This window comes from Zonotrichia albicollis, chromosome 4 (genome assembly GCF_047830755.1).
Source record: "Zonotrichia albicollis isolate bZonAlb1 chromosome 4, bZonAlb1.hap1, whole genome shotgun sequence".
Classification (NCBI taxonomy): Eukaryota; Metazoa; Chordata; class Aves; order Passeriformes; family Passerellidae; genus Zonotrichia; species Zonotrichia albicollis.
Genome location: NC_133822.1, coordinates 70,233,649 through 70,253,336, shown reverse-complemented (window position 1 = coordinate 70,253,336; position 19,688 = coordinate 70,233,649). Strand labels below are relative to the sequence as shown.

General features: G+C 46.7%; 1 protein-coding gene across 2 annotated transcripts; it reads right to left on the bottom strand.

Moving 5' to 3' along the window:
- Positions 1 to 6,035: 6,035 nt before the first annotated feature.
- BPGM (bisphosphoglycerate mutase) lies at positions 6,036 to 18,542 on the bottom strand. 2 transcript variants are annotated; one of them, XM_074540056.1, is made up of 4 exons: positions 18,387 to 18,539; positions 17,110 to 17,197; positions 13,722 to 14,377; positions 6,036 to 9,130 (listed from the first exon to the last, which is right to left on the bottom strand). In XM_074540056.1, exons 3-4 carry the CDS (start codon positions 14,320 to 14,322, stop codon positions 8,937 to 8,939), a joined length of 795 nt encoding a protein of 264 aa, XP_074396157.1. In that variant the 5' UTR covers positions 14,323 to 14,377; positions 17,110 to 17,197; positions 18,387 to 18,539; the 3' UTR covers positions 6,036 to 8,936. The 2 variants fall into 2 exon arrangements, with proteins under 2 accessions (XP_074396157.1, XP_074396158.1); XM_074540057.1 differs by lacking the exon at positions 17,110 to 17,197 and having other exon boundaries at positions 18,387 to 18,542.
- Positions 18,543 to 19,688: the final 1,146 nt, after the last annotated feature.

The following is a 19,688-nucleotide window of genomic DNA, read 5'->3' as shown; positions in this document are numbered from 1 at the left end:
GGACTGCTAGTCCTCCTTATCAATGGAAGGAGCCAAGGGAGAGCCTTGCTCAGGTGGGGATATTTGTGCTGCAGCCATCTCCAAGGAGGTGAGCTAAAGCCTGCCCCATCAGTGATAAAACACTGTTAGCAGGGACAAGCCTGGAAGTGCTTACTCAAAACAGGCAGGAACTCTTCCTCCACTTCCAACTTGGCATCATGGATGTTTAAATTGAACTTGGAAACTTCCTGGCCATTTGCAGCAGCATTACAAGGACTTGTGAGAACAATCTTCATGCCTTTTGCAGAGCTGGAAGTGGCCAGGCTGTTTTTGGACATTGATTTACTTGCATGAACGAACTCTTGCAGAGACACCTATGCCATGGTTCTACCAAAGCAATGTAAATTGCCACTGAAGACTCTTGAGCTCTAGTCTCTCTACATTTTTTACAGAATAAATGCTTATTACAGTTCTTGTGGCATGACTGAAGAGGCAGGGAAACTCCATTTTAAAAGCAAATGAACTTTTAAGCACACTGCAAAGATAAAATGCACAAAGCTGTTGTAAATAGAAGGTCAGGTAGAAATCTCAAGCTTTCCCAGAAACCTCATTTTATTACTCAGAGCTCCATTAGGTTGATGAGCAGGCTAGAATTCAGGATTATTCATGCTTTGCAATGTCTAGCCCTCTTCCTGCCTGCCCATGGAGGCTGCTGTCAGTTAAGGGCCCTCCCAGGAATCTCGCAAGAAATTCTCTGACAAGATACCAAGGTTGCATTTCAAAGGCTGCTCTTTATTTCTGCATCCGGGGGGGAAAGAGCTGGTGGGGAGTCTGGCCCTCTCCCTGTGCAGAGCTGGACCTCCACAATTTACTGCAAGGAAAACAAGGATCAGGGTCCCAGGTTATAAGAATCAAGGTGAACACAGAGCATACAGCTTTTCACAGATATGGCTTTTCATAGATATAGCTTTTCACAGATACAGCTTTGCAATATCTGCTGGGAGCCCAAAAGAGAAATGGAGAGGGACTCCAAGGGCAGGTAGTGACAGGACAAGGGGGAATGGCTGCAAGCTTAAAGACAGCAGCTTCAAGCTTCTTTTTCCCTAAACTTCCAAGGCAAACCATTCTGGGATTCTATGATTTATGCTTGGGAGCTGCTTTGCTCAAAGTCAGAGCTTAATTAGGATAATTAGGAGCATCCAGGAATGGACACATCCAGGAATGGAGGGGGCTTCAAAATATATCAGAAGCAGGGGCAAGCTGCACAACCAACACCATTTTCCACATAAAATAAGGTAAAATGTGAATAGGTGGAGATAAAAGGTATTTCCTGGAAGACCATAGTACAAAAGGAGAGTGTAAAGAGCTGAATTCAGTATTGTGTTTCCAGTCAGGAATCCTGTGGTCACCAGTGGACACGTTGAACACAGGAGGGCTGAGCACTTGTCCAGCAGCTGCTCCTGCATGCCAAAGGCTCCTTCTCCTTCCCTGGGCTGTGTCGGAGCTGGACACCATCACACATCCACACTCTGCATCCAGCTGAGACAGCTCTTCAAGTGACCTGCTTTTACAGAGATGCTGAGTTCAGTGGAAATTATTGTGCATTAACACTCAAAACCAGGGACATGGGAGGCAAACCTATTAAACACCCTCTGAACCAAGAGCAAATAACCAGGGTTTGTGGAGCTTTTTTTCTCATCTCCATGAAAACCAAGTCAAAGCTACATAAAACTGGAAAATAGATTGCCCAGTGTTTTGACAGCCTTTAGATGATCCTTTGGGGAGCACAGGCATATCTAATACAGCACCCCTAATATTTCTGTAATTGATTTTTCCATTCATTAACTCAACCAATCCTTCTTCATTCCTGGCACGCCATCCTTGGACACTGAAGGAATTAACATCAAGCAGTGCCTGTTGAGTATGATGCTTTTTTTTGGAGGGGTATCTTTAACAAAAGACCTGATCCATGAGGTGGTGAACAAGCACAGATCTCAGCAGCAGTGGTGGAGGCACACACTGCTCCTTGGCCAGCCACAGCAGCACAAAGCCATTTGTCATGCAGCACCACAGAGCCCCTGACCATCATGGTGGGGAAGAGCTCCACTGCAGGAACAGAGAGAACAGAACAAGCAGATAAAAACTGCTCAGAGGAAAACAGGTCACTCAGTGCTTCTCTCACGTGGGTGGCTTTTTCCAGCTCAAATATAAAAATCCTCGTTTTCCCCCGTGCATCGTTGGAATGCAGACAGCACTGTAAAATACAAAATGTGATCCAGCTGGAAATCCATACCTCAGCACAGCAGTTCTCAGGCTTTTTCACATGTATCTCCCTCTCAAGCCTTCTCCACACTTGATCCTGTCTCCCCCCATCTCAGCACCTCAGATAAGCAGCCTGAAGCTGGCAGGACACCCCAAGGAGGAAGGTGACATGGAAGGAGGTGTGTGGGAGCACCTGGAGGTGCTTTGTGGTTGAATGGAGAAGTTCAGGGCAGGGTCACATCAGGGAACAGGGAAAAAACACAAATCTGAGAAACACAGTAGCCAAAAGCATCACCCAGAGCCAAGTGATAACTCTTGCCCCCAAACAAACATGAAGGACCACGTGAGTCATCAGCCAACTGGAATTTGTTTCCTCATTGTGCAGACAGCAGCTTTCTACGGAAAAGAAAATTCCTATTTGGCACATCCCAGTGTTTTTTGGGTTTTTTTTTCATTGTTCTGAACAAAGATGTCAGTATTTCTGGTGGATTCTGACCAAATCTGACTCATGCTTTCCAAGCTAAGAGAAAAGGACCAAAATCCAAGCTCCTGTGGAATTTGAGTTCTAAGGTATCAGAAGGGAAAGGCAGAGAAGTTAAATAAGGAACTAGAGGACAATAGGATACAAAGTACTAGTGCTAGTTAAAAGGAGGTAATTCTGGCCCTGGAAAACACTCAAGCCAACCACACAGAAGGGAAAGCACAGAATATAACATTTCCAGTATTGAAACAAAATACTTTTCATTTCTGTAGGGCCTCCTAAAGCTTTCACCTGAGAAAATGAGGTCTGGGAAAGTTTACTCTGTTTTGCTGTTGTCCAACAAAAATTACATATCTATTCCCACACCATCCCATGAAACTGAAATGTGTTTGTTACTCAGAAAATTCCTTTAGAGATATGGGTTGAAATATACACCAAGTGCAAACACAAAGCTCATGAGTTTTGCTTCACTAACGAGCACTTTTCACACTCATGTATTTGGGAAGGCTGCAGAACAAGAATGAGAATTTACTTTGCAGGAGTCTTTTTTTTTTTTAATCAGCTACACCTACAGGCTCACTCTACTTGGATAACTCACATCAGTCCACATATTTCAAGATATGGCAAGGTGTAAGGGGGGGTCTGAACTGTCTTTCTCAAAGCTCAATTTGACAGCATGCATGCAAAATGCTTCTAAATTTCCACAAATTCTGACAGGGAGAGAGAAGAATACAAGAACCCTCAGAGAAAATTAGTACAGAGTACTACAGAGTATCTGAACTCAGATCCCTGAAATCCAAGGCAATCTCCAATTCCTGTTCTTTTTGATTTGGCATTTGCCCATTGCTGAGCACCTTTTCTCACACAGCACTGAGTGCTCTGGTGAAGCTGCTGATGTTACACTAAAGCAGGATTGATCTGCACAAGCCACCCCAGATGATGACTGCAGTTTATTCCCCAGCAGAACTAACTCACCCTCACACCACTTGTCCCACCACAGGGCACTTCTGGCTGTGAGATAAAATGTGCTGCCTCTCAGGAGAGGCTGATGACGCCTCACTGTCCCCATGTGCACGCAGGAGTGTAAAACCCACCCATTTTCCCGTGCATCCTTCACCACAACGCACTTGCTCCACCTGTTGTCCACTTGCTTTTCTGCAAGCCCATCTGCAGCTGCAATTTCTGCAGTGGCTTTGCCTTCAGGGATGCTCAGGGATTTTTGTGCCTGCTTTCTCACCCCTAGCACAGCCACTATCACCGCCTTCCATGGAGGTTCTGGAAAAAAACAAGCTGCAGTTCAGGAAGAGCTGAGGAACCACAGATTACTTAGAGTCTAGCTCGGGTTTAATCACAGTGGTTACTGAGAGCCAGGCAAGTGCCTGTCAGGAAAGCAGGATGCACTGGGGAGTTAATTAACAGCAAGGCATCCCCAATCTAGCTTAAGGGATTAATAGCACATGCACATTCCCACTTTCCAGCTCTTCTGCTAAGTTATCACCAGGAACAAGGAGAAATAAATTAGTTTTACTGCAATAAACAGGCACTTCCACTAAAAAGCACATTCAGTTGTGCCATTTGCTCCTCATGGGCAGACACGACCAAGCTGGAAGATGGCAGCAAAGTAGTGCCTGGCTCCTCTGAGGCCAAGAGCAGCCCAAACTGACAGCATCTGCTGCCTCTGGATTCACACTGCTTTCCTGGGAGAGAGAATTCCTTTTCCCAAATTTCATGCATGAACCAGACCAAAGGTGAGGAAATACTCAGGTGCTGTGCTGAGGGGGAGCTGGGACAGACCTGAGGAAGAAGATGGCTCTGTTAACAAGGCAATAATGCTTGCAGACACAACATTTGCAGTGCTGGGGTCCCATTAGAGCCACAACTTCTTTCTGAAGCCTGACAGGAGTAACTGCAGCACCAAGCACAGAATAATCTGAGCTGGAAGGCACCCACAAGGATCATCTACATTGCCACCTCCAACTGAGCTGTGGCTCAATGTCTCTCCTTGCAGAATAGCCAGCAGAAAGGAGAAAAAAAGGACCAAAATCCAAGCTCCTGTGGAATTTGAGTTCTAAGGTATCAAAAGGGGAAGCACAGAGAAATTAAATAAGGGACTAGAGGACATCCAGGCCACTTCATTGCCCTGGGAGGGACAGCACAGCTCAGCCTTTGCCTTAGCCTGGTGTCTGCTGCCCTCCCCTGCTCCGCCAGCAGAATGGAACAGCAAGGACAGGGAGCCTCCTCCCCTGCTGCCTTTTCTGCAGCGCGGGGACACAACCTGGCTGCTAAACTCTGCTGGAACAGCCCCAGGCTGGAATAGCTGCTGGGTGACAAGGGATGAGGCAGTGGGAGCCATCCTGCTCTCTGTGCTAAAATGAACTTCCCTTTCATATCACCCACACCCAGAGGCTCTGGCCACCTTCACACAAGGAAAAGGCAGCAACATCTGCTCAGCACAGCTGTCAAAGAGACTCCAAACCCTTCTGCACCCTCTATTTGAATCATCAGCCGGTTCCCACCACAGCTCTGAGCTGCCTTGAGCAGCAGGGTTGTCATGGCACCTTCCTCTCCTGCCCATGGGAATTTAAAGCTGAGGAGATGCAAAGACAGGTAATACAAGTGTCATTTATTGTGACCTTTGAGAATGAGCACTCTCCCCAAATTAAAATTTTAACAAAAGGAAGTAAAAGAAAAGCAAAGTTGTAATTTTGAAAATGTGGCTAGGTAGAGTCAGTCTCTCCTCAGGCTGTGCAGAACAGGCTCATAGCAAAGTCCTTGGCACAAAAGCATTGCAGACTGAAACCAAGCTGGTCTTCAGAGGGTCTTCTCCCAACACAAGAAACAGTGGGCATGGCTCTGGAACAATGTGAGGTGTTACCAAAGCAAAGTTACAAAGTGACTGTGGGAAAGGGAGGGAATACACCATAAAATACCAGAACAATTTTGAATTGGTTGGCTTTGTCTCCAGAAGCCAACAGTCTTAAACACACCACCAAAAGTGATGCTTCTTACAGAAATGAAAAGCAAGCACGGGAATCAGTAAGAATTTGTTTAGATGCACTGTTCTGGAAGTAAAGTTCCTAAGTAAATGCCCCCTCAGTTTTGAAAGAGTATGTATTCCCTCCAACTTCTTTACATGTAAACACAAGGAAGTGTTGGCTCCAGCACTATTTTAACCCAACTGACTGCATGATGTGTGATAAACAAGTGTTTGAGAAGTTCTGGAATACTGAAGGTCAGTTTTATTTACTTACCAGCCCTGAAAAGGAAACAAAGGGGATAGGAGCAGAAGAAGAAAAAAAAGACTGAAGCCAAATTAAATTCTATTTGAGGTGAATTTATTGAGTTAAAAAGAACCTGCCAGCTCCACCATATTTACAAAGGTTTTCAAGAGGATCTAGAGCTATTACTGCTACTGAACCACACGTTAAAAATGCATAAACAAACCAAATCAACCACATCCATTATGTTAAAAACACCATTTACCTTATAGGACTGTGAGGCACACAAACAGAGGGGAAAAATACTTCCCAACCACTGATCTCTACAGCAAGATTCTCATTTCTCCCTCTGATGTAGCTATGCCTGAAGATCTTGGTGTCTGACACCTTGGAACTTGTCTGTTCTTGACTAGGCATGGCTTATGAACCAGGATTTTAAATAAAAGGTTACTTGGAATTGCAAGGCATTAAAATAATCCTGAAGAGCAGAATGAAATCCCCAGTCGGTTCCATTTGATACTTTTGCAAGGTGTTATTGCTGCCAGATGTGCACATAAGATCCTGTCATCACTGTGGAGCCACAGTCCAAGCAAACAAAGCCAAACTTCCCAGAGCACTGTCACGAGCAGAACAGCACCCCCTGCAAACACCACACTGCTGCTCTCCTCACCCTGGCCACGACTCAAAGGGTGATTTCAGCTGCAATCAATGCTCCCTAAATTCCCTCACCCACCTTTCCATTCCCCTCTCCACCCACAGAGGAGACCATGGATTCTCAGGGGAGGACAGAGTCTGTCTCCCAGCTCAGCTGGGTTCATTTCCCAGGATGTTGCAGCTGCATGGCACATCCTGAAGCAGCTCTGCATCACAATTCCACAGTGCCAAAGGGATGTGGACATGGCCTGTGTGCTCACACACCTGGGTGCACCCAGTTCCCACTGGCAACAGGTGGCTCTGTTTACAAGCCTACAGTAGCATTTACTCAATATTAAGCTTCACACATTATTTAATGTTTGGGGAAGAATTTACTCACTCGAGTGCCAGTGACTTTTCCCAGGGTTTTCACAGGTGAACTTTTGCTGATCAGCAATCTAACACTGTAACACTCACTTGGGAACTATCAACTAAGAGTTAGAGTTATGCTAAGCACAGAAACTAAAACCCCAGAAACTAAGTCAGTATCAAATCATAAATCAAGTAGCAGAGAAGCTGCTAATAGCATTTCAGAGGGGAAAAAAAAACCAAAACAACCAATAAACACTGAAATATGTCTCTTGTACAAAGAAAGATGAAACCTACCAGCTTTATGTTTAAAAGAGAAACATGTAACTTTGTTTCACAAAAACAAAACTGAAGAGAAGCCCAAGTACCATTCATGCATGAGAAACTACCCTCTAGCACGAAGTCTTTTATGGAGTATGTGCTACTCTAATGTGAGCTGGCATCAGACCTGCAAAGTCTTGCTCCACACATCAGCAAGACTGTCAGAGGCACACCACACTGTCACACTGCTCTCTTCAAAAGGAAAAAATCATCCTCTCACACTCACAAAGCAAGCTACAGAGCTGCTCACTGCAAAGCAGCGGCTCCTCCAGGATTTTAAAACTTTATATTCATATCAAGGAAATTCCCATCAACATTGAGATTTGTAGCTGGGCCATGCTGAGAACATATCCAGCTCAAGCAGCACACACACAGGTGTCACCCATGTTGGTATTCAAGGTGAGAACCAGGTGCTCAGGAGTTGGCACAGTGGGTCAGATGTAAACTTTTTATCAGTTTCATACCTGCAGGTAAGATTAGGAGCAACTTTTCACAAGTGGAATTACCCTGGTGCTGGTGTACATGAAGGGAACACCAGGCTGCCACTGCTGCTACACTGCATCCAACCTCAGGGTGAACTGGTCAGATCCAGTGCCAAACAGCAGGAATCAAGCTGTGATTGTGAGCAGAGCTTTACAGAACTCTCTCAGGCATGGCAGAATAGCTTTCCTTACCAGCAGGATGGCTGAACAAGCTGCAACACTTGTGACATGCTGCATGCATCTCTCCCAGCCCTTCAGAGAACTGGATACAGATAATGCCACTTCAATGTTACTGTGAAACATTTATCAAGATACCAGGAAAGCTTAGAGAGGGTTTTCCTATGTCACTTTGGTTGAGGTGAGCAGAAATTATTTATCAAATGACTAAGGGGTGATGAAACCTCTAGCACACATTACCAAAGTGTTTCAGAGGTATTCAGGACCCTCACTAGGAGCTACATAATTTAAAAATTGAGCAGAAGAAAACCTTTGTGCTTCTTTTGTGGACTGAAGTCTGACTCAAATCCTATTACTGCAAGCCAGCAAAATGCAGTGATGCTAGACTTTGCAAAGATGGTGGAGGAAAAGGGATTCTATCTGCATTCCTTAAAAACCAAATAGAGTGTAAAAAAAGGTAACTATGATAACTCTAGTAGTCAGAACATCTCCACAGAAGTCTCTGGACTGTGAACTGGCCACAGAAGACTCAAAATAACAAAGGCAGAGAGTTGTCCAGCTGAAGGTAGAAATCCACTGAGAACAAACTGACACAGATACTGTGACACAGAAAAATCCTAGTTAGTAACAGTGACATTTTTGTCAGTGACAGTTTCAGTGCCTATAACATCCTGGACTTAAATTAGTCCAGTAAGCTGGTGCTTTTCTCCTTATCAGACCAGGACTGATTGTTGTTGACACCAGTATCACATCCCTTTATTCCTCTGGGCCATCCTCAGTGTGGATCTGGGACAGGCTGCCCTGCCAGCTTCCTCTACCTGAATCATCTCTTCCTTTTCCAGTATTGAAAACCTCTCACACTGCAATCTAAATTCCAGTTTTTGAAAAGGCAGAGGGGTAAACTACCAACCTGAGACTCAACAATTGTCCCTTCCAATTATTTAGTGCTTGAGACATTCACACAGTGCAACCTAGCAGTCATTCACACATCCTCACACACTGAACACAGCTGTGTTAGACAGGGGGATTTAACTTCTCAGCAGATTTCACTTTCCCTTGATCTTCCACTTTTTTGATGGCAGCTTGGATAGCTTCCTGATCACCCAGAAACTGGTGAGGGCCCAGAGGGTGCAAATTCTCATCAAGTTCAAGCAGTATGGGCACACCAGTGGGGAGGGTGACGTTGATGATGTCCTCATCGGAGATGCCTGCCAAAGAAAAACAAAACAGAGTTACACCTGCAGCCTCCTCACTGCCTGCTGCCTTATTTCTGAGGTTACCCAGTCTAAAAACAGCCAAGGACACCTTCCAGCCTCCATGGACACCACCAGACACTCAAGGGTCAATTCCCAGCTAGGCCACAGCTTGCCAAGTCCTTTAGGAACAGCTGAAGAGGAGAATTCCCATCCAGGTGAAGAAGTTTCTTTACTTTTTCAGCCTCCACGTGTGAAATAAACAGGAAGAGATTGCCCAGGAGACTACACTGTTCCTTTCATACAGGACACGGAGTACAATGGGTTCCCCTCCATCATTTCCCAGCTCACACATCACAAAGGATGGGAGCCCACATGTGCTACTCCAACATGAAACAACCTCTGCTACACAGCCAATCATTAAAGAGGCAGGGTAACAAGGTTAATTTTTCTCTTAATTTTTCTGGGCAACTCTTATCACACAAACTGTCACAAAAATCAGTATTTAATTCTACTTGTGTGAGAATCACTCCTTGCCCACATCTGATTTCTCACAAGCAAGTCCACAGTACTGTTCTCAGAATTCCTGCATATAAGATATTCATTTCCACTCTCAAATGAGGGGAAGAAAAAGGAGGCAGAAAGTCAACTTGTACTTGGAGCATTCTTTTTTTTTCCACTTAACTAAAGCAATGTGTACCTGGAAAATAATATTTATGTTATGCAGACGTGTAATTAAAATATTCTGGGCTCTCTTCTCAATGAAACTGCTGGTTATTTTTATATCAAACACACATCCAAAGCCTCCAAGACCAAACATCCTGGTGAAGCTTCCACACAAAGTCTAAATAATTGCATTAAAAGCACTGACTGCAAAGATATTATCCTTAAAAAAATCAGGCAAAAGCAAGCTGGTGTCATTGGGAGTGTCAAGGTTTCCTTTCCCCCTTTCTGGAAGCACTGAGGTCCCAGCAGCAGCCTGCTGTTGTGAGGCAGGGCAGATTTGAGTAATTCTCTCAGAAAATGCACACCACGAGCTGCTGAAGTGATGACACCACATGGACCAGACCAAGGTGCAGCAAGCAAACATCCTCCTGCAGCAGCTGACAAAACAGATGGCCCCCAGAACACAGGGGTGTAAATTTACCAGAGATTTGCACATGAAGTAGAACAGCAGAGCCATCACATTAACAGGAAAACACACACGAGTCAAGCAACTCAGCAACAGTGGGGTGACAACAGGCCAGAAAAAAACAGAATTGTTCATGAGGTGAGGATCATGTACCCCTGTACCAACACCCAGCTTCTGCAGTGATCTATTCTTGCTTCATGCTCAGCTCTTGGGTGAGCCCTAAGTTCCGGAGGGGCATGGAGCACCAGAAACAAACCTTGGCAAAGAACTTACACCCTGTTACATACTGAGCATCAGTGCACTGAAACAAGTCACACTCAGATAGCTCAAGCAATTCTTGCATACAAGGGACAAATAATTCACCTGGTGTTGGCCACAGAATCAGACCTACAGGGAAAAAAACCTCAATACCTAAAATTTAAAATTGGCACAGAAATGGATGGGGAAAATAATGCATCCATTTACCAGGCCACTGTTCTCAAGGACTTTGTTTGCAAAACAAGCAGCCTGAGCTCTTATTTCAAGGATTCTGAAGCATTAGATTTTAACAACAGCCACATCCCCATGTATATTCCCAGAGAATCCATGCCTAGGAAGTGTTCTGACCACCTCCTAAGCCTCCCAGACTAAACCATTCATATACACACACAGCAGATGAGGTCATGCAGGAGAGTTTAGGCAAACCACATAATGTGGTCAGGAGACATGATATTTAAAAGTTTCCTCTGGAGATGGATTAAACAAAACTAGCTGCAGCTACACGGATTCAGAACTGCATTTTGCTGTTTTTACAGAACACAGAGTGACCACAATGTCAACTAGTATTGATTTACAAAGCAAAACAGTGCAGCCTAGGATAAACACACAGCAGCAAACATGATGGTTCTCTCCTCAGGAGTTTTCCTCATAGAGAAGTGCAGCCCCACAGCCAGAAGCCTGGAAACACAAGCTGAAATCAGATGAAAATCCTAAAGAAACAACAGTGCCTGTTGCTGTGTGTGGCATTTCTTTTCTCCAGGAAGCAAGAGGCTGGTCACACAGGCTCTTTGGCTGCAGGAGAGCTCACCAGACCAGTCCCCAGCCAGCAGGCCACCAAAGGGATCACACCAATGGCTGCAGTGTGAGCTGAGTGCTATCCAGTTACTCCGTGTGCTGTAACCAGAACCAGCTGACCTTTTCCTGAGCTCCATCTGAGCTGGCCTGAGTCACAACCCAGCCCATGGCACAGGGAAGAAGGGTGAAATCAGGGCAAGACCTCAACTGCTGCCTCCAAGGTGCAGTGGTAAATAAGACCACTGAAGCAGTAACATGCTTCCCTCCAGTGTAACACCAAAGCCTGCCTCTCAGCACTGCTGAAATACTGAGCTGCTCAAAGCAGTTTTTAACCAAGAAGGTTTAAAACCCAGGTCCTACCTACTTATAGCTGTGAGAACACAAGATACTACTGAAATACTCAGGATGGCTTCCTGAGGAGCCCAGACAAAATGCTGATTAGGCAGCTGCACTGCTCAAGTGAACATATCCCATGCTCTGGCCTGAGAACACTGCTCCCCACCTGTGAAGTCAGGGACAAGAACACTACAGTAACTTGGTACAGCACTTTTTATAAAAGAGACCTTCCAAAATCACATTCAGAATTCCTCCCCAGCTCACTTACTCTCCATTTAACCAAACTGGGTAACCGAACACACAAACTGGAAATAACTCCAGGCAAGTTTAAGAATTCACCTTCATGTGGTAGCCCATGGAGCGTTTTGAAATATTTGGACCTTGCAAAGTCCTACAGAGACAAATTCCAGATTTTGAGCACTACAGCACTTTCAGAGGGGCTGGTTCAGCTTCTCCTTCCCTCTCACCTGTTCTTACCAGGTTCCTCCCTCCTATTCTTATGGTCAGAGGAAGCCAAAACCCACAAGAGCTGTTGAGAATAACAACACCCTCCTCTCAGCATGTCCAGATGATTCATCCAATAAAAGATCATACACAAGATCAAATGCATCAATTCAGCCACAAAAGCTTGTTTAATACTGGTGCTTTGTAACTGGGTTCTAAACCAGGTCATAGCATCCCATATGCTTAATGAAAGCACTAAAGCTTTAGCCTGGTAAGGAAAGTATTCAGAGCCACTTTCTGCCCTCCCTGCAGGCTAAACAGATCTAACCTCAACAGAGCAGAGGAGGGAAGCAAGCACAGTGTTAGAATCTGGTTTTTGATCTTGACAGACTCTTGCCTTGCTGTGCAAATTTTAAGGAAAGAAGGATGGGTAGGCTACAACCATGGCTGTAAGTGTATAATTTACATTTGTCCCACTCATGTCTGCCAAGACTTTCTTTATTAGGTTTGCACAGCCAGGCTTTAGTGGTAGGGGGCTACAGTGGGGCACCAAAAAAGAACTGTGGTGGGTTTGTGGTGTGGCTGCTCACCAAGCTGCCCTATCACTCCCATCCTCAGCTCTATGGGTGGGGAGAAAAGATGCAAAAATAACTTGTGGGTCAAGATAAAGGCAGTTTACTAAAGCACTAGTAGAGGCCAAGCACAGAAGCACAGGAAAACAAAGGATGTATTCTCTACTTCCCATCAGCAGGCAATCCAATCTCTTGCCACTAATCAGGGCTTCAGTGTGCACATTGCTTCAACGCCATCACAAATGCCCTTCCTCCTTTCTCTTAGCTCTTCCTGCTGGGCAGGCACCATAAGGGCTAAGGAATATCCCTCTGGTCAGTTTGGGTCAGCTCTCCTGGCTCTCCCAGGATCTCTGCTGGAACCTACGCTCAGCTTTCACCACCCCACCCCCAAAGGGCTTGGCCAGCACGGTTTCATGGAGCTGGTTCAGTTCTTGGGAGGCAGGGGAGCCACCAGATCCCCTTTCCCCTTCTTCCTTTATCATTTCACACAGTGTGGACAACCACTGTGACCACATCATGAACTGACTGAACCAGCCCTTCCTCCTTCATCCATGATCTGCACCCCAGGATTCACAGCCTCTCTAGTCTCAAAAGCCATTTGTACCTGCTCATTTCACAGCCTTCAGACTCCTGATGTCCTGACTGTTCCAGCATGGCCAAATGCAAAAAGTAATCAGCAGGCAGAGCCACAGAAGAGAGGATTTTATAACTAAAAAAAAACGAGTGGACACAATCCAGTCTGTGCAGATTTGTAACTACAACTACAACTCTTCCAGGACTGCAGTAGGTTGCATTCACACATATATAATCACTGAATCCTGCTCTATCCACAAAGAAATTAATACAGTTCAACTTCCAGTTTAGGATGGCTAAGAAGCCAGGAGATGAAAGAGGAAGAGAGGGAAGAATCTAACAATGAAAAAGATGGGTTTTTTTATCATCAGGTCCCAAATAAGTCATTCTCAAGACCAGTTCTGGGTCAGTAGCATACTGACACTACAGAACAACACCTAAAGCTCCAAGGCATTGAGCAAGGAGGAGAGGGGAAGGCTGAAACAGAGGCCCTTACCTTCCACGTGCTTCAGCAACGCCCTGCTGCTGTTGCCATGAGCAGAGATAAGAATCATTTTGCCACTTTTCAGTTCTGGCACTATCTTTTCATTCCAGTAGGGAAGGAGTCTGTCCAGCACATCTTTGAGGCTCTCAGCCTTGGGGAGGCTCTCCTGAGACACATCACTGCACTTGTAGCGGCGGTCATTGTAGATCTCGGCGTAGTAGGGGTGAGACTCAGAGATGGGGGGCGGGGTGACATCGTAGCTCCTCCTCCAGATCTTCACCTGCTCCTCGCCGTGGTTCAGAGCCATCTCTGCCCTGTTGAGCCCGATCAGGGCCCCGTAGTGACGCTCGTTCAGCCTCCAGGAGCTCTGGATGGGCACCCACTCCTGGCCCATCTCCTGCAGGATCAGCCAGGCAGTCTGGATGGAGCGGCTCAGCACGGAGGTGAAGACCAGGTCGAACTCGAAGCCCAGGGCCTTGAGGTGCTTGCCACAGTTCTGAGCTTCCTTTATGCCATCACTGCTCAGCTTCTGGTCCACCCAGCTGCAGAAGCGATTCTCCTTGGTCCAGGCTCCTTCCCCATGTCTCAGGAGAACGAGCCTGTACTTGGCCATTTTGATTGCAGCTTGGCACAGAGGGCAGCTGGTCTGGCATCTAACAGCGACACATCTGGACAGACACGAGACAGAAACATCAAACATCCCACAGACAATGCAGTACAAGCAGCAATAAGGCTGTGAAAAGTAGACCACTATCAGAATCAAAACAAGCAAGGAAACAAGTGTCAGCTGAGTGTGATTTTACAACTGAGAGTGGGAGGAATTCCAAACCAGGAGACTTCATGTGGGAAGCAAAGTGCCATCCTTCACCCAGCTTGTTGCAACTAGCCCACTAAAACCATTGATCAGGAGCAGATTGGTACAAGCTGTTCCAGCCTACAGTTTGCCTCAAATGTTCAAACAGAGCCTCACTCAGTACCACAGGCTCCCAGAGCAGCAGATCTCCCTCACTGGGATGTCAGAGATATCTTTTATGAAAAATCCTTTCCTTAGGATTTTTTCTCCTAAGAAGCTGGGAGGCCTCAGGAACAAAATGTAAACATTGATTATCTGCTGCTGTGGAATGCAACAGGTGCATCTGTGATTGGTCTCGTGTAGTTGTTTCTAATTAATGGCCAATCACAGCCCAGCTGTCTCAGACTATTTGAGCCACAAGCCTTTGCTACTCATTCTTTCTTTTTCTATTCTTAGCTAGCCTTCTGATGAAATCCTTTCTTTTAGCATAGTTTTAATATAACATATCATGCAATAATAAATCAGCCTTCTGAAACACGGAGTCAGATCCTCATCTCTTCCCTTTTCCTTGGACCCCTGTCACACTGGGGAACTCTGAGGTGCCCTATTTAGCTGGAGCCCAGCAGGGCTCTCCAGATCCTCTCTGCTCCAAGGGAATGCAGGCACAGGGAGCAGCTGTGGCCCTCAGCCAGAGGAACTGCACAGTGGCACCACAGGACAGCAACTGGCAACACACAAAACCTTATCAGCTCTTCTCAAAGGAGGTGTCAACATAGTCACACTCTGCAGGATTTCCTCATATCCCCATCCTGTCCTGCTAATTATGCCAGTCTATGCTTGACTTTTTCCCCAGGCCACCTCCTCCATCATTCCTCCTTACACTCGTGTGACAACACAGATACTCTGGGATGCAATGTACAGCCAGTGAGTCCTCATTTCACTGAATCCCCAAGTGACCTCACAGATTATCCCACCCTCTTCCTGACTTTCAAGCCTATTTCTCCTCTCCTGTCTGTGAATTACAATGCCAGATTCTTAGGCACCAGGATTAATGTTTTTACTTTTGGAGTGGGCACAAAAAGCCTGTTTGCTGTCCTCATTCATAAGGTCAAACAGCATCTTTCTCTTTTTTCTTTCAAGCAACATCTCCTCTGGATGGCCTTCAATGGCAGATGCATTTTGACCACCCACCCAAGGGTCTGCCAAGGTGGGCAAAGATCTGCCAGCAGACACTGGGATGCCTGAAAGGCCCATCTAACACAGGACTGCAACTCTGAAACCCCCACCTGATCCCTCTGACCTGAGACAAGGCTAGATGGCAATGCACAGAGCAAGGGAAAAAATATAAAAATACAACTCTCTGCACTGGGGGGACTGCTGTACCTCAGATGAACATTAAGGGTTCTCAAAACCATGGGCAGTGGGAGACTGAGCTCTGATTTCTGCACTCCCAGCCTTGGGCTGGATTTCTGTAACACACTGAAGGAGCTCCCCTCACCTCAAATCAGTTGGAGCTGCTTCAGTCACACTCCAAGAGTCTCAAATTCAGGCCCTCTGTGACCCTGAATTAGGTCAGCAGGATGGGGTAGGCCCATGCATTCTGGGTTTTGGGAAACACCCAGCACAATACCAGCATTCATTTTAACAGGCTTTCAAAAAAAACTGTCTAGAAAAGTTGAATTCATTAACAGACTCAGGAATCTGATCTTGCTTGTAACAGCAGCTCAGCTCTCCTCTAATCTTACATTAAGACAGAGTCTACATCACACAAGGGCACTCTGCAAACCCCCCCAGTGCTGATTTCTGCCTAATGGCACAGCTCAGGATTAAAAAGCCTTTGAGGACTGAGGGTTTTACAGAATATCAGGAGGCATTGTTTGACACCCAACAGACAGCTAAAAAATACAAAAGAAAGTCTCATTTCATGCAAAGGCAGGCTGAGATTTGTGTAGGGAAACAAACAGCTCAGACAAAACCCCCTGCATGGTCCACTTTTTCCACTCCAAATAATCAGCTGCACTTTAAGCAAAGAAATCAGCTATTGTCAGGATTCAGGTGTCACATCAGATCCAACACTAAGCTGCACCCTGTAAGATCCTAGGTTTATAACAAAAACAAGTATTTGACAGCATTTCCACCTAAAGATCCTTACTCAGCATACCACAGATACAATTAAAAACTTGCAGTGTGTTCACAGCATGAGCTACTACACATAATATAGCTCCACAGAAAGCTCTACCTCTACAAATACATCATTATTCAGATTAATTGATTCTATTATCCACAGGAATAGATTACATAAACTACAAAACCAAATTAAGACCTTACAAGAGGGGTGATGCCCCTGTTTGCCAAAGTTTAGTAGGCATTTTAGCCAAAAGCAATAAAAAAAATAGTTAGTATAAGAGATACTATTTGGTCTTTGTGTAAGTGTATCTGAGTGTCACAAATTCCAGTTCACTTCTATAAAACATTAGGCAGAAGCACAATTCTCAAACAAATTTAGAAAGAACTAGCAAGTCACAGTGTTGTTTGAATATCAGTCCACTTCTGGAAGCATTTAAACTGGAAAGCCTTAGAGCAACACATGGAAATAATCCTACTCACCTTTCCTACAGCAAAGGAACAACCTACACAAATCCTAGCACAGGCTCAAGAGCTATGCAGAGGCCAGCACACACTCCTGGCTGGTTACCTGCAGGGAAAGAATAAACACCAGTGCTCACAGAAAGAGCTCACAAGTGCAAATGGCCATGCCAGCACCATTTGCTCTCAAAGCTGTTAAAAAATAGAGCACACAATGCTTGTATGAGCTGGGAAAGCCAAAAAATAACTTTTCCCAAAAAGATGCCAACACACAGCTCCTGCATTTCCATCAAGGGAAAGTTTCTGCTCTCCCACATGCCCCAGGACATCATTTGCTCCCTAAGATTTGTTTGGGCTTCAATTACCATAGGTTTAGTGTGCAGAAATCTACTAAAAGCTCCGGAGGACCAGGGAGGATATAGACAGCAGACATGGAGCCAGCACAGGGGCACCGAACAGGTTGTGCAGAGAAGGTGCTGTGGGTGCCCCATCGCTAAAGGTGTTCAAGGCCAGGCTGGGTGGAGTCCGAGCAATGTGGTCTAGTGGAAAGTGTCCCTGCCCATGGCACGGGAGTGGAACTAGGTGGCCTTTAAAGTCCCTTCCAACCCAAACCATTCTGTGGTTTACTCTACGACAGAACAGAAAGCCAGAGCCCCAGCTCAGCACAGCAGCGCACGGAGCTCAGGACAGATAACATCTTAAACCGGCCAATCCCTGGGCCAAGCACAGCTTTAAGGTCCAACACCAAAAGCGGTCACTTCCAGGGCTCCTGCTCCAGCCGGGCCGAGCTCAGCCCTTTCCCAAGACGTCCCCGAGCGGAGCACCCGCGTACCCCAGCCCTTCCTGAGCACGGGGGCTGGGCCACAAGCAGAGCAGCGCCTCCGGAACCCGCGCAAACAAACACAGACACGGCCACACACACACAGACACGGCCACGGGCACACACACACAGACACGGCCTGGCAGGGACACGGGCACACACACAGACACAGCTACGGGCTCGCAGGGACACGGGCACACACACACAGACACGGCCACGGGCTCGCAGGGACACGGGCACACACACACAGACACGGCCACGGGCTCGCAGGGACACGGGCACACACACACAGACACGGCCACGGGCTCGCAGGGGGTGCCCTGCAGCCACCGCCCCCTCGCCCGCGGGACAGCGCCACCATCCCTCCCAGGAGCGCCGGAACAGCCCCGCCGAGGAAATCCCCCCGAACCTAGGGCCGCCGCTCCTCCTCGTCCCCCAGGGCCGTTCCTCCTCCCCTGCCCGATCCCGCGGGAGTTACCGGGCTGACGCCGAGCCGCCGCCTCACGGGGAGCGCCGGAGCCGCGGCCGGACCGGGTCAGGGGCGGACCGCGCGTCTTATTGCGGCCGCGGCGCCTCCGCGCCCGCGAGAGCGGCGCGCGCTGATTGGCCGGCCGGACGGACTGGCAGCGGGCTCAGCCAATGGGCGCGGCGCGGGGCGGTGACGCGGTGCCCGGGGCGGGCCGAGGCCGGCGCTGCCGTGCCCGGCGGGGCTCGGGGATGCCGCGGCCATCGCGCCCCGCCGAGCCCGGCCCGCGGGGCGGGTACCCGTGCCAGGGATACCGGCAGAGATGCTGGCTCCCGCCGCCGGTCCGGGCACGCAGAGCGCGACCCGAGGCGTCCAAACCTCCCGAAACTGCTTTAGGACCTTCGTGTTTTGGTGAAAAGCAAAGGGCCAAATTCTAATTACTCATAATGAAATCACTAGCCAAAAAAAAAAAAAAATAGACTTGAGTCTTCCTAAAGATCATACATGCAAAACAAATAGACTTGAGTCTTCTTAAGGATCATGCATCCCTCATTCCCATAGGTTTCTAATCCCAATCTGAAGTAAATAAAAACAAGTGGATGGAGCAGCTCTGGTTCAAAACAAGAGGGAAGTGGTGTAGGAAGGCAGTGTCCTTCTATTGCCATAGGTCTGATTTTATTTCTAAAAATAAGCAGGGCACATCTTTGATACCCCATCAGTCACATTTTATTCTCTAAATGCTTACCCCAGAACAGACACGAGGTAAAGCTCAGAGGGCCACAAACTGGATGTACACCAAATGTGCTCTGTCATCCTTCCCTACAGGGAACAGAGGTGATCTTCCCTTTTTAATAAGTTAAAAAGATAATGCATGAAAATAAAAGATGGGGATTCAGATTCTGATAGGAAAGAATAACAGGACTAAATTCAAGAAAATTTGGGGCAGAGGTATTAAATAATGTCTCTAGTGTGCTGTGAGGAAAAATTTTACTTTCTTTTACATTTACAAGGATTTTACTTATACATTTACAAGGATATCCAGATGCTAAGATATCAGTGGGAAAGAAGGCTAATCCAGATGAAACCTGCTTTGCTGGGCTCACAGCACCAGCCAGGCTGCTGGTGAGCAGCGTCCTGCTTCTCTTTGGTGGCTACTGCACTTTGTTCCTCATTCATTTGGGAAGCTCCAGAAAGCATTCTGCATCTCAGGGAGAATATTCTCAGTGCCTTTCGTGATAGAGCTGTTCCTGACCTCACCACAGAACCACAATAAAATCTACTACTTCTGCAGAATATTTCTACTGGATATGCATT